This window comes from Sceloporus occidentalis, unplaced genomic scaffold (genome assembly GCF_023333645.1).
Source record: "Sceloporus occidentalis isolate IW3139 unplaced genomic scaffold, rSceOcc1.0.p SCAF_3, whole genome shotgun sequence".
NCBI lineage: Eukaryota > Metazoa > Chordata > Lepidosauria > Squamata > Phrynosomatidae > Sceloporus > Sceloporus occidentalis.
In genome coordinates, this window is record NW_028316983.1 from 88837194 (window position 1) to 88855117 (window position 17924).

The window sequence follows — 17924 nt, forward strand, 5'->3', positions numbered from 1 at the left end:
AAGGGAAGATGTGTCCATTAAATAGTTCATTTTCACCACTTGTTCTATTTGTTCATCCACTTCAGATTATCAGTTATTGCTGCCTTGTGTAAAGACCAAGTGTTGTATCATCTCTTCTTATCAGGACTGCATCCTATTTCCAGTATTGCAGTGAGGGTCAACTGCTAATCCATTCAGTATGAAATGGAGGGGGCCATCATTTTGTCCTTTGCCTCAAACCAGTCTTGTGTGTAAATGGTCCCCTGGGTCATAAAACCAAGAGATCTGCCACACTGCAGAAATGCTTGATAAAACAGAATGATTGGTGTAAGTTGATGTGTAAAGATCTTTGACAATATGTACTGTTCTATTTTGCAATTTTTATTACGGTACTACTGTATTTTTATGTTTTAATTATGAAAAAATTTAATAAAATATGAATAAATAAAAAAAGAAATAAAGCTGAAATAAAGATATTATGCCCTCTCAGCAACTACTTCCAAGACCAGGTTAAGGGTTCTAGTCCAATTTGTTTACAATATTATACTAATGTGCACGGGAATAAGTCTCATTGAACTTATTAGGGTTGTATCTGAGTAGACAAATACAGGATTGTGTTGTAGAAACATGGACGAAGTCTTCTTGCCATTAGCTAGCAGTTGGAACAATTCACTTCCCTGTTTCTAGGATCAGTTGAATGCTTATTGCTCAAGGAGAAAAGGAATTTCTGGCCAGTACACAGCTGGTCTCCTCTGTCTGCAGAACAAGTGTAACCCATTGTACACTTCTCCATATTCTTACATTTTCTTGTGTCAAATTTCAATAAGGTCCATAAACCACTTCTGAAATTAACAATGCAATCCTTAGGGTCAAACTAGGCAAGGCACTGTGTTGACATGTTATGGTGACAAGGTGGTCTATATCAGTGTACATAAAGGTCCCTAATCCCTTTCTTCCAGACCATTTCTTGTGGCACATTACCCAGATTTTAACCCCGCCTATGCAGGGGATAGAAACTGGAGAGAAAGGGCTGAAACCAAATGCTCTCCAAGTAAGACAACTCTGTCTCACAAGCTGGTTTAAGATGGGAGGAAAGGGGTTGTTTACAATGGCCGAAACATTGGCATTAATTATAGATTTATTAAAAAGTGGCCACATATCCATATATACTGATACATAAATTGAAGAAGAAGCATAAAAACAAAGGGAGGAAGAGGAGGTGTTACTCTGTTATTATTTTCATTTGTGTGTTGCAAGTTATTGTCAGTCTATTCTGACTGGGGATGAAGCTGGAGGATTTGAGCTTTATTTAGCAAATCCCTTGCCATCAGAACCTAAAGCTTCTTGTACTTGGCAAGCAGTGTCCAGAAGGCACCTTGTCTGGCAACACACATGGGGATGCCACTTGGAGCCTGTGACATGTCTTAAAGCAGGACATCATTCTTGTCTATGATTATTTTTTCTGATTTTTAAATGTTTCTGCCTTGAATTGAGATTCTTCCCATTTGATATGTAGGATGCAAAACCCAAAAATTAAAGATGTAATGAATCTTCCTTAAAGAGTCAGATTAAAATCCAAAGGATTTTACTAAGCTGCTTCTTCACATGTCAGTACTGCTTAAATTTGCTGTGAAAATCCTGATTTGTAGATGGTAGCTGTGAGAAGTGGAGATGACTATAGCCCAGTGGGAGAGCACATTTTATTCCAGTTATTTCCAGATGTGCATTTCTATATAAAACACATTTGGAGTAGTTGGCTAAACAACCAAAGAGAAATAGCCATACACCTAAAACAGTCTAAAACAAAAGAAAGAATATTTTATAGCAGCAGCTTTCAGCAAAAGCACAACATTCTGGAAATTCCTCGTAAAACAATGTCATTTTCAGTGCCCATATGAAAATGAGTAGTGATGATGGAAACAGGCATACCTTAGGGGTATGGGTACTCTTGGGGGGAGAAACACCATCTCTTCTGTCATATCTGCTGGTGGAGCCACCAAGAAGGGTCTCCAAAATAGAGCAAAGCTCTCAAGCAAGTTTTTAAAGACAGTCCATAGAGAGGTGTAAAGTTAAAAACTCAACACTCTGAATTGGCCCTGCAAACAAACTGGCAGCTAATGATGTTTGTAATGAAAGGATCACTATAATGCAATATGACCTACTGGCAGCAGACAGAACCTCAAGTGGCTATATTATAAACCAAGTTTCTGGTCTGAATACACCACTAGTTCTGGATGTGTCCTCTAATATAAAAAGATCCAGGAAAGACACATTGCCAGTCAGAATAAGGGGCTAGATGGGCAAATACTTCAGATGTCTTGTGGGCCTTTCATACTACACAGTTATAGTACAGTGATTCCACTTTCACTACCATCGGTACATCCTATGGAATCCTGTAATTTGTAGCTTAGAGAGGTACTAGACCTCTCTGGCTGAGAATTTTGAATACCTCTCTCAAATCTGCAAATCCTGGGATACCATAAGATGGAAACATGGCAGTTAAAGTAGAATCATAATGCTATAATAATGCAGTATGAAAGGGCCCTGAGAAAATAGTCAGATAAAAACGGAAAAGCTGACAGGAACACATCAATTGTAAAAAGTAATCTTCAAAGCTTTATGCTAGTCATTTTGACAAGTGGTTTGGATGACACATAACCCCACTTGTGATGACCCAGAACTCTTTCACACTGAATAGTTATACCATGTTGATTCAACTTTAACAGCCATGGCTACATCCTAAGAAATATTGGGGTTTATAGTTTGGTGAGGCACTAGAGTTCTCTGGCTGAGAATTCCAAATGTCCTTTGCTAAACTGCAGATCCCAGGATTACATAGGTATGCTGGCATGGCAGTAAATGTAGAATCATAGTTCTATAATTGTGTATTGTGAAATAGTCCCTGGTATGCAGCAGCTTCATATGGTATGAAGTTGTTCATATCTTGCAAAGCCTGGGAAAGTTGTTATTTGTTACAGGGTCCATGGCTGGGAGATTCTGAGTAGTCTGAAAAATAGATCAAAAAGTAACCTTTCCAACCTGTAAATTGCTTTGGTTATATTTTGAAGGATTTGCTGCAGTTCTGTTTTGCTCAGAGTTGGAAAAATCATTTCACTGAACATTTGAGAGAGACAAAAATTGGTTTGGACAGTTGTCCTTAAAGGGATGGCTCCAGGAAGAAATTATTTGGGCCTTATTTTTATGTTCCATACAAATCTTACTCCCAAGCTAGAAATTATATGATAGATTGTGGGAGAAAACTCATCACATGCACATGTACAAAGTAGAAAATCCTAATGTTTTAGAGAAATAAAATAATTTAACGGGAAAATTATGAATACCAAATATATGACACTCACACCTATACTTGTTGTATCTATGACCTTCCCCATATTATATGCTGTTAAGACATCATTATGAATTTATTATTATTATTATTATTATTATTATTATTATTATTATTATTATTATTAACCTTTATTTATGAAGCGCTGTAAATTTACACAGCACTGTACATACAATCTTTTTAATGAGACGGTTCCCTGCCCTCGGGCTTACAATCTAAAAAGACATGACACAGAAGGAGAAGGGAGTGGTGGAGAGAAAGGGTAAGAGGTCCAGTAGTTCCTCTCTACCTCCGAGGCCTGGACCAAGGCAGATGGACTGGAGGGAGGGCTTGGCTTCATAATGGATGGTTAATCTTCTTCCAGGGAAAATACATACTCTCAGGTAGGATAATACATATACAGTACATAGCAATACAGGAAATGGTTCGATAAACAGGCACCAAAAGAACCTCAACTAGTAAGTGACAATTATGCAATGCCTGGGAACGCTTCTCTGAACAGGATGGTCTTCAACTCCATTTTGAGGCTGGTTAAAGAAGTGATGGCTCTTGCTTGTGGGGGAAGAAGGTTCCAGGAGTGAGGGGCAGCGAGTGAAAAGGGGCGAATCCGGGATGGGGCAGAGGAAATCCTGGGCTGGGACAGCAGACCTTGACTACCAGAACGGAGGGCCCAAGTGGGAAGGTGAGGAGAAAGAAGGTCTGATAAGTAAGGAGGGGCCAGTCCATGGAGGGCTTTAAATGTCGACAGCAGGAGCTTATACTGAATACGGAAAGGGAGGGGGAGCCAGTGAAGGGATGCCAACACAGGAGAGATGTGGTCAGAGCGCTGGATAGTAGTGATAATGCATGCAGCTGAATGCTGGACAGAGATTAAAGGATGGAGGTGAGAAAGAGGAAGCCCAGCCAGGAGGATGTTACAGTAATCAAGTCGTGAGATCACTAGGGCATGGACCAGGATCTTGGCAGTAGAGGCGGAGAGATATGGCTGGATTTTGGCAATATTGTACAAAAAGAATCTACAAGCCTTGGCTGTGGTCTGGATCTGAGGGATACACGACAGAGAAGAGTCAAAGATAAAGCCAAGACTGCGGGCTTGCTGGACTGGTTGAATGGAAATGTTGTCCACAGAGACAGAAAAGGAGTGTTGAAGGTTGGGCTTAGGAGGAAAGACAAGAAGCTCCGTCTTGGACATGTTGAGCTTCAAACGCCGATGGCGCATCCACTGTGAGACAGCTGTGAGCCAAGACAAGACTTGCTGTTCAAGCCTTGGAGAAAGGTCAGGGGCGGAAAGATACAGCTGGGTGTCATCGGCATACAGATGGTAGGAAAAACCAAAAGAGCTGATGAGTTTTCCTAAGGACAGTGTGTAGAGAGAAAACAGAAGGGGACCCAGAACAGAGCCCTGGGGAACTCCAACACATAAGGGAACAGGAGAAGAAGTCTGACCTCCTGCAACTACTGCAAAAGATCTGCCAGACAAGTAAGATCTAAACCAGTCAAGAACAGAGTCTGAGAACCCAAGATCAGGAGACAGTGATCAACGGTGTCAAAGGCTGCAGACAGATCGAGATGGATGAGAACAGAGTAAAGGCCATTAGCCTTGGCCTGTAAAAGGTCATTCGAAATCTTAGTGAGAGCTGTCTCAGTAGAATGCCTTGGGCGGAAACCAGACTGAAAGGGATCGAGGGTGGAGTTGGCATCAAGAAACTTAAGACAGCACGAATAAACAACCCAGAAAGGTTCAGAATGCAGGGCTTTTGTTGTATTCTTTATGCAGAACTAGATTATAGGAGCTGTTTTATGTTCTTGCAAACTACCTGCATATTTTCCTTTGTTAAATAAAAAGGATAGCAGGTTGAGGAAGAAGGCTTAGGGAATGGATCAAGAATATTCCAGACATGGCCTAATTTATTTATTGCATTTACTGTTTACCATAACTTTCCTTCCAGAAACTCAGCCCAGCATGTGCTATCTCTCCTGCCTTTTATCCTGACAACAGTGATGTCAAGTAGGTAAAGCTGAGTGTAAAGAGCAGCCTCAAATCATCCAGAGACCTTCATGGTTGGCAAAGAATGCAACATGACTTTTAAATAATAATAAATAATAAAAATTGTATTTATATACCGCCCTTCCTCAGATCAGGGCGGTTTACATCATATTTAAAAACATCATACAACGTTAAAAACAGTACAATAAAAACAAAAAAGCCCCGAGTTAGCGGATCCTCTTGTCAGTGCAGCGGAAGGAGGTCCATAGGACAGCTTAATCGGGGAATGCGTTGCCAAAAAGGAAGGTCTTCAAATCCTTTTTGAATTGGGCCAGGGAGGTGGCCGAGCGGAGCTCTATGGGCAGCATGTTCCAAAGGACTTTTCCCAATACTAGGTCAGCATCTGTCCACTTGTACAGGCTGGTTCTAAGGCAGTTTCACATACAGTCTGAATGGAAGAATACGCTGAAAGTGGAATGAGTCTCTTTGAGCCTTGACTTTTCACTAGCTAAGGATCAACCAAGATGAGATGACATTTTACAACTGAAAATTTGCAATTTTAAGAATAACTTCACAAAGAAAACAAGTAGAGGGAGGATGTATTCTGGCTGGGATCTTGTTCTCTGTCTTGATAAACTTTTACAATTTGCCTCCAATTGTTATCCTGATCTGAACACCACCCCACCAACTCCCTGCTGTTTTTCTTCCAAAGGTTATTAATGGAATTTCCAGAAATTGGAAGTAACAAATAACAATGAGGTACTTCCCCCCTGCAACACAGAGGTAATGGTGCTACATTCCCAAGGCTACATAATTATGAGTATCTATTGTTACTTTGTTGCCAGTACTGGATTGTAGCTTTCATGAGAGTGAGCCATTAGTGTGTTCCAGATTTCAGTCTCAACTTGAAAGGAGCTTTTAGAAAGTCTGGGATAAACTCTAGAGTGAATTCACCATCTCACTGACAGGAAAGCCTGCCAGGCATCACTACTGTTATAATGTCAGTTATAGTAAAAGTTACTTTTAAAGGATATTTTTAACAGTGTTTGGGGGGGATCAGGTTTTGTGCCATTATCTTATCACTCCACCTGCTCCCAAGTAACAGAATAATAAGGAACAATAGTTTTTTGTGGGTTTTTCGGGCTATGTGGTCATGTTCTAGAAGAGTTTCTTCCTGACGTTTCACCAGCATCTGTGGCTGGTGAAACGTCAGGAAGAAAATCTTCTAGAACATGGCCACATAACCCGAAAAACCCACCAAAAAACATGGATGCCAGCCATGAAAGCCTTTGACTTCACAGATAGATAGATAGATACTTATAGAATCTTCATGATGCTGAGTTGCATACTTTGTTTGTTTCTAATTGCTTTAAAAATATTGTTTTTTGAAGTTAACTCTGCATAACTCTACTTAAACCATTATATGCTGTGCTTGCATAGCAGGAGTTATCTTTTATTATATCCATTGAAAAGATATATGGAGAGAAATTTCTGGTTTATTTTCCAAGTGGAAGAGAAGAATTCAGTCCCGTCCCTCTATTTCCCCCCCCCCCCCCTCATTGTAGGTGTGATATGTCTGGCATGGACAAGGATGTTTTCAGGTTCAAAATGTCCCTAGGTAAGGCATAGGTCAAGAGACACATTGTGATTCTACTTACTGTCAAATTTGTGTACTCATGGTGTTAATGAGGGCATTAACTCACTTGTGTATCCCCCCCCCCCCCCATCTTGCCTTGTCCATGGTGTCTTTGTAAAATGTATACATGTGCAAATTGATCAGTCTGGAATATGAAGTCAGCAGTTTTCCTAAAAATTATACTTGGAATCCATGGGTTTATAATCACTAACTAGACTTGTAAAATTCAGAACATGGATTTGCTCCCAGTGTACATGTATGTACAACAGAGAGGAATCAACAAATTGCACGGGTCCCATCTTCTCCTTTTCCAAATTTTCCCTTACTGACATCATGTTTAAAAAGGAAAGATTTGTTAAAGAATAGCAGGAAAATAAAGCTAGCTTCTAATTTCATTTTCCTACAGCTAAAATATAGCTGTAGCCAGTGTGGCATTTGATTAGACTCTGAAGACCAGAGTTCGAATCCCAGCTCGGCCATGTAAATGCACTGGGTGACCTTGGACAAGTCACACTCTCTCAACCTCAGAGGATAGCAATGGCAATTGCCCTCTAAATAAACTTGCCAAGAAAGCCCCATAATAGGTTCGCCTTAGGGCCACCAAAAGTCAGGAATGACCCAAAGACCCGTGACAACAAACAACAAAATATACTACCTGCATAATGCACATTTTTAGGAAACATAACAAAATCACTGAAGGTACACTGACAATTGTGTTACACTATCATTCTCTTTTCACTTAAAACAATTCTCACCAACCACCATTCAAGCATAAATGTGCAGCTTCTCAAATACAAAAAATGAATATACTTGCTTGCGTGCTTCAGAAATGTCTCTTGTGGTTTCTTTTTACAATAACAGTGGCACTTCCCTATATATAATGCAGCATCATTCAGTTTTTCAAAGGTGCTTTACTTTCACTGTCTAGACCTGATCATCATGTCCATCTCTCATCCCACTAAAATGCTTTCTGATCTATATTTCAGTTGATGTAAGTGCCTTAAGATATCAAACCATAGAACAGAAGTGGCTATCTGGTGTCTCTTTAGAAAGTCAAAGGGCAGAAATAAACTGGGTGCATTTTGTATAATGTGTCATAGAAAATGTTTACCCAGATGATGCCACCAGTACAATTCATGCATATATGGCATTACCTCTGTGATCAAACAGACAGGCTGTGTCTCAATAGAGAGGCTTCTCACACTTAGAGACACACCTGGGAGTTAATTCCCAACTCAGTTAAGAAGCACAGAAGGAAAGACCAGATACAGCTGCTGAGGCCTGGCATTGCACAATGTAAGTTTAACCATATAGACTCCTGTATAAGCTGACCTCATGTATACGTCGAGGGCAAGTTTTGGGGCAAAAATTAAGTATTTTGATATAACCTGTGGATAAATTGAAGGTAAAATTTAGGGGCATGTAACAAAGGATGTAAAGGATGAAGCAAACGAAAAAATACCAAAGACTACAGCTATTTTTTTGCCCAGGCATTAATAAAGGACAGAAGTGGTGCCACAGTGCAGAAAGTAGAAGCAGTTGGTGCTTCTTTTAGGTTCTTTGAGGATGGACTAAGCTTTTTCTATCAGAGAACAGGATGGCTTCTACATTGATAAGAGTTAAGGTACAGTACTTATGTTGACCCATGGTTTTTTGGGTTGACTTTGTGATTAAAATTTATAATAATAATAATAATAATAATAATAATAATTTCCCGTCTCTCCCAAGGATCAAAGCAAGATTACATCATTAAAACAACACAATACAATTCTAAAAAGACAATCTGTAAAATACTAATACAGTGTTCCCTTTTTTTACGCGGGGATCCGTTCCGCACCCCCCTGCGTGCGCGTTAAAAATGCGTATGCTCGAGCCCCATTGAAAGTAATGGGGCTCAGGCATGTGGCGGTGGTGCGTTGGTGCACGCACGCCTTGGGCGCATGCCCCATTCAACTAAATGGGACGTGCCACCCTGCATGCCCCACACGCTCCCACGCGGCTCCCTCATACTCCCGTGTGGCTGCTTTCAGCATATGCTGAAAGCCACGCATAGTGCCTCCACGTATAACACGGGTGGAATGTACTGAATTACTCATTCCTATTAGTTCCTTAAAATCTAATCATCAGAAAATTTTTCAGTCATACTGTCATAGTCAAGTGGAACATTAATCACGGTCTCTTATACAGAATTCTAGACTTATATATGAGCATATGCAGGAAGTAGAGGCTAGAATGCCCCAATCCTGTGGCCAATTTTGGGGGGTCTTAGAGGCTAGGCCATACAAGGGGTGATCTCTTCCCACAGCACTGTCTATCCATGGACCTCTAAAAAGATAAATGAATGGGTTCTGGGGCAAATCAGGCCTGAACTCTTGCTAGAAGTTGCTTAACTGAGGCTGTTGTACTTCAGGCAAATCATGTAATGACATGATGCATTGGAAAAGATGATAATGCTCTGTGGAGTGGAAGACAGTATGTAAAGTAGTAGACTAGGTATGGGCAGCTACATAGGGGTCAGGGGCCCTTTTCCCACCCTGCACCCACCTGATGGGCTGCACTGACACATTTCTGTGCACACCCAAAGTGACACAACATCATTTCTAATTTTGAGCTGATATTTTCAAATTCACCATCTTTGGTGTTCTGGGGAGGTTTGGGAAGCTTGGAAGGGTCAGGGGAAGCAGCCCACTGTGGTTTGGGCACATTTTGGGTGATTTGCCCCCCCCCCCAAAGAAAACAGCCATGAAAAATCAGCCCAAATAATTGTAATAACATTTTTTTTTTCTTAGAAGGGCTGGGGGGGGGGGAGCTGCAGGGGCCACATTTAGGGTTCCAAAGTCTGTATGCACCTTATAGGCTGCTCTTTGCCTGTCCCATGGTAGACTATTATTTTTTGGAAGTTCTGACTGCTGAAGAAAGCCAAGAGGAAGAAAATCAACTCATTTAAAATATGCTCCTGAAGGAGAGTTCTGCAGCTACCATGGACTGCAAATAAAGCCTGAACTTTGCCTAGAAGCTAAAATGAGTGAACTGAAGCTATCGTACTTTGGACATATAATAATGAGACATGAGTTGTGAATCACTGAAGGACAATAATGCTTAGCAAAGTAAAAGGCAGATCGATTGAGTAAATCAAGGAACCCATGGCCCTGCATTTGCAAGACCTGAGCAGGGCTTTGACGACCAGGTCACCTCAAATCGAAGCTATGGCTAATAACAACAACAAACAAAAGTTATTTGTGTGCTTTGAACAAAGAGCAGCTGGCTGTCTCCACCCAACTCCAAGGCCTGTTCCTGGAATCTGTGTTTTGGAGTAATCAAGAGAGTGATGAAGATATGCAACGTATCTGCAATGTTTTGTAGTTAATTAGTATGTTATTCACAATGAACTTTAAAATATTTCTTGGCTTTCCAAGAATATAGAAGTAGACTTTTAAAAATGATGAGATTAAGTGGTTCTGAATCTTTTGTCCTCCAGATGTTCTGGATTTCAGTTCCCAGAAACCCAAGCCAGCATGGCCAATAGTCAGGGATTCTGGGAGTTAATGCCCAAAACATCTGGAAGACCAAAGGTTAAGAAACACCAGTATAATGAAATCCATTTTATTATCTCCTTGTTCCTAAGACTTCCGTGCAGTGGTAGGAATTATGCAGTCCTCCAGATTTTGCTGAACTGCAGCTCCCATCACCGTTAGCAAAGACAACCAATGATGAGAAATGCTAGGAGCTGTCCATTTTCTTCAACCAGATGATCACATTCTTGAGGGGGGTGTCAAGGAGAAGACAGATCTCGGAGAAGATACATCCTTACCTAGGATAAGAAAAAAATCATGTATTCTTTTCATCCATACTTGGCAGTGAATCCCACTGAATTTCATATAGCTTTCCTCTTAGTCTGTTGGAGGCTGGCTGAGAATGATGGAGAAAGAATTCTGGCTTTCCAGCAGCAGCTGGCTGCATTTCTGTGCTGGATGCAGGGAGCTTACTTTCTTTCACTCACCACTTACTTGGTGTTTATCCTGTCGTCAGAGGTGGGCAAAGAGCTCTGACCTCACAAGCCCATTCATGTGCCTGCATGAAATTTCATGCACCTGCCTACAAGCAGTTCCTCATTGATTGTGAATACCATGTACAAGGGTGCTGTAAAGGGCTTGGTACAACAGGAACTCTTAATGGACATTTAAATGCATATTGACTTATATAAAGAGTTCTCTAGATCAAGGTGGGCAACTGTGGCAGGTCCAAGGGCTAGAACCAATCTGTTTGCAACTCCTATTCCAAGTTCTCTGCAGTCAACACCTATCCATCTTGGGGGGGGGGCTGTAATGTGACTGGAAGATCACTTCTTGTTTTCCAGAAATGCTGCTTGGCGCCTGAATAAAATGCTGGGGGATGGGTAGCCTTTAGTAGGAGAACAGTACTTATTGGATGCCTATGGAGGTGTGACTATCCACTCTTTACTGAACTTCTTTTGGGCGTATTTCTGTTGGCCACAGAAACTTCCTCTGTGGGCCACATTTTGTCTATGGGCTGTATAATTCTCATCTCTGTCCTAAGTATACATTTCACTGTTAAATTCCATTGTGGTTGTATAGTCTCAGTAACTTACCATAGCACTGACGTGTTCATCAAATGACATTGTGTGAGCTAAACAAATTGGAATAGTGCATCAAAATAAAATACTTTTCTTTAAGGTTATATCAAAGAGGTGGAAAGTTTCTTATGCCTAGTAGAGAGGCAATGAACTAGTACAAACAATTTACTTGCTTACTAAGAACTGCTAGTGCAGAGATGGACACATGGTGCTTTTCTGACATTTCAGACAAATTCCAGCATCTCCAACCAGCATGGTCAAGGGTTATGAGAGATGTAGTTCCCAAACTCTGAACTACAATGTTAATTTCCAGTGAAGGTTTAGCAAAGCACCTGTTCTGTAGCACTTCCAGTTCTACTACTACCTGGCCATCGGCTGTGCAATAATGCTCCTGCATCTGTGTTGTATTACTTCAGAAAAGAGATCAAATTGCAGAAAGTTTTGTACAACTCAGCTGCTGAGAAGCATTAGAATTGTATCTGTGTTACGGCAATGTTCCTTATTGTCTACAAGGCATGGGACTCAAAGAGTATTAACCTTTATTTATATTATTATTAACCTTTATTTATAAAGCGCTGTAAATTTACATTTAAATTTAAATTTAAAGAGTAACTTCCAATTGTTGTTAATTGCTGTCGAGTTGGCTTTGATTTATAGCAACACTATGAATAAGAGTCTTCTAAAGACACTATTTTATTTAAAAGCCCTGCTAAGTCTTGCAAACTCAAGCTTGTAGTTTCCTTGACTGAGTCCATGCATCTGTAATGTAGTCTTCTTTTCGTACAGCCTTCAACTTTGCTGAACATTATCACCTTTCTAATGGGTCATGTCTCATGGTATGCTCAAGGTACAATAGCCTCAGTTTAGTCATTTTAACTTCTAGGGAGAGTTCAGTCTGGATTTGCTCTAGGACACATTTATTTGTCCTTTTGGCAGTTCATAATATATGCAGAACTCTTGTCCAGCACCACATTTCAAATGTCTTGATTTGCTTCTTAACCTTTTCAGTGTCCAGAACTTCCAATGCTAAGTTTAAAAAACAAGGACATTTTTCTAGGATGTTAAGTGCCAAGTTCACTTAATTCTTAGCTGTGGGGGACTTGATCCCAAATTAAAAAATAAGGCATCTTGTTCAGTATTTACAATAACATAAACTGGACTTATGATCTCATAACATTTGGGATTTATGGTTGCTAATGACCCCCAAAGTCTCTTAAGACAGCAAAACCGAAAGGGTTCCTGAGGCACTCCAGATCAGAGTGTTGGTAAATGATGCCTGCAGCACTTTCCCAGTCATTGACATATTGAGACAAGCAACTGCAGCAGCATCTCAGAGGGTTTGTCCAGCTGCCCATCTCAACCTATCCTAGAAATGGAAGAATCCTTCAGTGGCATTTCCCAATTCCTTGATGTACAGCACTGCAGAACACAAATCCTTTACTTTTGGAGATGCCCAGTTTAAGAGATTGGGCTTGAGGGGGGTGACATCAGCAGAAGTAGCTACAACAACAGACCTCTATCATCCTGGCTATGCCTGACGATGCAGGATCTTGGACATTAATTGTGAATTCTCAAATCTTTGTGAGCCAGCATGGTGTGATGGTGTGAGTGCTGGACTAGGACTCCAGAAAACTAGAGTTGGAATCCTGGCTCAGTCTTAGAAACCTACTGGGTGAATGTGGTCAAGTCACACTCTTTTATTCTTAGAGGAATGCAATGGCAAATCTCCTCTGAATAAATCTTGTCAAGAAAGCCCTATGATAGGGTCATCATATGTCAGAGACATCTTATAGGCACATAACACCATGGTCAAATCATGTCCTTAGAGAAGACATTATTAGCATTATTTGCTGTTATTATTATTGTGTGCCTTCACATCATTTCAGACTTATGATGACTTTAAGGGGTTTTCTCAGCAAATTTCTTCAGAACTGGTTCGCCATTGCCATCCTCTTACACCGAGACAGTGTGACTCACCTAAAGTAACCCAGTGAGTTTTATGGCTGAGCCAGGATTTGAACCCTGGTCTCCATAGTCGTAGTCCAATGCTCAAACCACTACACCACACTTATATAGTTACCATTCATGCAGTTGGATGCACAAATTCTAAAGCTCTCTGCTCTCTGCTCTTCTTCTTGTAGTTGTGTGACCTTAAGTCATTACTGACTTATGATGACCCAAAGATGAACCTATCATAGGATTTTCTGAGGCTAAGAGTGTGTGACTCAACCAACATCACCCATTGGGTTTCCACAGCTGAGCAGGGAACTGAACCTGGTCACCAAAGGTGTAGTCTGATGTTCAAACTACTACACCAAGCTGGCATTCACCTATTTCCATCACCTTCTAATAACACAAATATACCTGTACAGCACAGGTGACTGGAAATTCCCAGAACCTTTGGGAAAATGCAGAAGCTTTAAACAACTGGAAAATATGCTAACTTCACCTACTTCCTCTAATCTTAATTTAATGGTGAATGAGTACAAAGGTATTTGCTTTTCCAAAACAGTCATAAACAGGAACACCTCAGTACAGTGAGAGAAAGAGATTAGACATAACTCCTCCATCTAAACTTACTGAGCAGTCACCAAAACAACAGTTACATTTCTTAGGACTTCTTCTGCTATGAATATTGACTATAGCAAGAATTATTTCCTCTCCTTCCCTCAATTTTTTTCTTAAGGAAAGTTGGTATTTGGAAACGTAACTATACTTGTCCCTCCACATTCGCAGGGGCTAGGGGCAAAGGACACTTGTGAATGTGGAAAAACTGCAAATAACAAAAATACTATGTTTTTACTTGAGAGAATACTTCTCTAGGAATCTCTAGGTCCTCCAGTGGAACTCTGTGGTCAACATCTGCCAGACATTGACCATAGAACTGTGCTGGAAGAACTACAGATGCCTACTGGAGTGTTCCCTCTAGGAATCTCAAGGTCCTTCAGTGCAACCTTTGGTTAAAGTTGACCATAGAGTGGTGCTGGAGGACCTAGATATTCCTAGATAAAACATATTAATAAAATCCATGAATAATCAAATCCACAAAAGTGAAAGTCAGAAATGTGGAGGGACAGGAATATGAAGAAACTAGACAAGATCCATACATGTAAAGATATATCATTGAATACCAAAGTCAGGATTGTCCAAGCCATTGTATTTCCAGTTTCTATGTACGGTTGTGAAAGCTAAACAATGAAAAAATCTGAAAGGAAGAAAATCAACTCATTTGAAATATGCTGGAGAGTTCTATGGATGCTAAAAAGACAAAGAAATAGGTCTCAGAGCAAATCAAGCCTGGCATCTCTAGATGCCAAGATGGCTAAATTGAGACTGTTGTACTTTGGCCATAGAAGCCATGGTTCCCTAGAAAAGACAATAATGATTGATAAGGAAGAGACAGTGTGGTGTTGTGATGGGTGCTAGAGAGACCTCAGGGTTCAATTCCCAACTTGAGCATAAAAATACACTGGGTGGCTTGGGGAGGTCACATTCTCTCAACCTCAGAGGATGGCAATGGCAATTCCCCAGTGAAGAAACTTGCCAAGAAAACCCTATGATAGATGCCTTAGTGTTGCCACGTAAAGGCACACAGCAGCAGCAAGAACAACAACAAAAGGTAGAAGGAGTAGGAAAAGAGGGAGACCCAGTTATAGATGGAAAGACTCAATCAAGGAAACCACAGCCCTGAGTCTGCAAGACTTGAGCAGGACTACTGAGAAAAGGATATCTTGGAGATGTCCCTTTCATAGGGTTGCCTAAATTGATGGCAGTTAACAACAATGTCAGTGATTACAGAAAACGTTGTCGTGTGCCTTAAAGTCATTTCCGACTTATGACAACCCTACGGTAAGCCTATCACAGGGTTTTCTTGGCACAATTTGTTCAGAAGAGGGTTTGCCTTTGCCTCCCTCTGAGGCTGTGAGAGTGTGACTTACTGAAGATCCCCCAGTGGGTTTCCATGGCTGAGTAGGCATTCAAAACCCGGCCTCTGGAATCCTAATCCAACTCTCAAACCACTACTTTTCAAACATGGGTGTCATTTTAGAAGGAGATAACTGAGCAATCAGACATGGTGACAAAACTAGATCTCTCCCTCCTTGTATGTAGTTTTATGGGAATCCTGGGCCGGAGGTGGGGGTTGGGGAGTTGGGGTTATCAGAAGAAGATGGATGATGAAGGAAGGAAAGTAAAAACCCCTAGGGCTGACACTGCATTGCCTGAAATGACAGCTGACGCTGGGAATCCCCCTGCTGCTGTGGCTTGCTGCTAGGAGGGTGCTTGTGTGCATTGCATTGTGTGTGTGTGGAAGCAAAAAAAGAAAGAAAAACAGCTGCAACCTGGTTCCAGGGCTTTGGGTGCTCCCTGCCCCCTCTGTCCTGCATTACTGAGGCTGCTGATCTAGAGGTCCCTGGGGTCTGTAGGCCTTTTGTTTCCCTTCCTTTTTCCTGGCAAGTCCCGGTTGGCCTTTGGCACAGATGCACTTCCAGCAAAAATGAATTCCCAAGCATGCTGGGAAGATGCTCTTGCTGAAATGGCTCCGGCATCTTCACTTCTGAAGACCATCATTTCTGATGCGATGTCAGGCTGATGGATTTTATCCTTGTATGGCTAAGAATGGAGGATGGTGGGAGCAGAAAGAAAGAGAGAGAGCGTGTGAGAGAGAGGAGGGAATGAACTGAGGTCAGGATGTCAGTTTGCATCCACACTGCACAAATAATTCAGTTTGACATCACTTTAACTATCATGGCTCCATGCTATAGAATTCTGGGGATTGTCATTTGTTTGTGGCACCAGAGCAAAGCTACATACAACTACAGGCAAAGCAAAGCTCTGGTGCCACAGCAAATGACAATCCCAAGAATTCCATAGCATGGAGCCATGGCAGTTAAAGTGGTGTCAAACCAGATTATTTCTGCAGTGCGGATGCAGACTGACATCCTGGCTCCCTGAGAGAGAAAGAATGCAGCTCCATGTCTTTCTCTCTGTGCACAGAACTGTGCCAGCAGAATTCCTAGCCTGGCATCCGCCTTGGCTGTAGGTGTGATTTTAGTTTTTGCTTTCCAAAACCTAACCAACCACAAAAGCAAATCTCTTTCAATCCATTCCTCTACCACTACCCTTTCTCTCCCTGTTTACATGCAGATTTCACAGCAGAGCATTCTCTCTCTCTCTCTCTCTCTCTCTCTCTCTCTCTCTCTCTCTCTCTCTGCTAATCTGACAGGGCTTGGTGATCATTCATCTTGGTCACCCAGATGCTGCAAGAAGATTACACTGAAAGAGAGAGAGGGAGGAAATGCATCACAAGATACAGAAATTCTCTCTGTGTGCATCTGTGTGTGTTGAAGCTGAGGGAAGAAGGAAAAAAAAAAGGGGGGGGGGAATAGGTTCCTGTGTTCTCCAGGGGTATTGTGTCAGGAGATGCAAGCAAGCTACCATGTGACGAGATAGAAAGCTGGAGGGATTGGCTGAGATGCTAGCAGCAGGCGTGTGAGCTAAACCAGCTCCCTCCACCCCTCCTTTTCTCTTTTTCTCCCTCCCTCCCTTCAGCATCCTTCTGTGATCCTGTAGGTGATACAGCTACAGCAGCATCCATGGCCTGCCTTTTGCCTTAGCATGCTCTCCGTCCATTTTTGTTTTATTTTTTTACATGTCCTTCTTTTTTGCTATGACAGCTGCCCCAGCCATGTATCTCAGGCCCTAAATTTTGAAGGCTTGCATTAAGCATCTGGTACCCTTGGATAGTAGTTTCCTGTATTATTATCATCATCATTATTATTAATTTCCCCCCAGGCTCTGTGGAAACTGAGGAATGATATTCTGCCACCATGATGGAAGGTAGGTTCGGCTCTGATTATAGCTTCATTTCTGATGCTGGTTGTTGGAGGGCAGATGCTGTAGGATGCTGAATGCAGGATCTTTCCTTGTCAATTCTGAGTGCAAGATTATGATGATTTTATTTTAAAAAATCCTAACTTGGATGGGACTAAGTGCCTTGCCAGATACCATCTCTCGTGATCAAATTCTCGCTTCTCTCCATGCAGCAGAAGATCTGTACATGTTTTATTCATGCAGATCTCTTTTGATGTTGGAAAAAAAATCCAGCAGTTCATGGCCTGCAGAACTATTCTGAAGCAAATAAAGAAATGAGAAGAATATTTGCATAATGGATCTGGGAGGTGGAAGGGATGGAGGGGGGGGGGGTTACATGAAGAAGATGCTCTTGGATGGAGCTTTGCTGTCTAGAAAAGAAAACCACTGCCACTTTTCCTATTTTGAAAAGAGAAAGGTGTTACATAAAACTGCACTCAAATGTAATTTTCTTAATCCTTTATTAGAGAAGGATTCTGTTCTGATGCTTAATACTTTCAAAGGTATGCAC

The 17924-nt window shown here is 41.3% G+C and overlaps 1 protein-coding gene across 12 annotated transcripts in view; it reads left to right on the forward strand.

The window, feature by feature from the left end:
- Nucleotides 1–17059: 17059 nt before the first annotated feature.
- SGIP1 (SH3GL interacting endocytic adaptor 1) overlaps nt 17060–17924 on the forward strand; it is a 127593-nt gene continuing 126728 nt past the window's right edge. For 6 of the 12 annotated variants that reach the window (XM_089515374.1, XM_089515375.1, XM_089515377.1 and 3 more), the window contains exon 1: nt 17060–17380. In XM_089515374.1, the coding sequence (XP_089371500.1) occupies nt 17371–17380 (10 nt within the window). In that variant the 5' untranslated portion in view covers nt 17060–17370. The remainder of the gene's footprint in view (nt 17381–17924) is intronic. The other 6 variants (XM_089515381.1, XM_089515385.1, XM_089515386.1 and 3 more) reach the window with 2 other exon arrangements.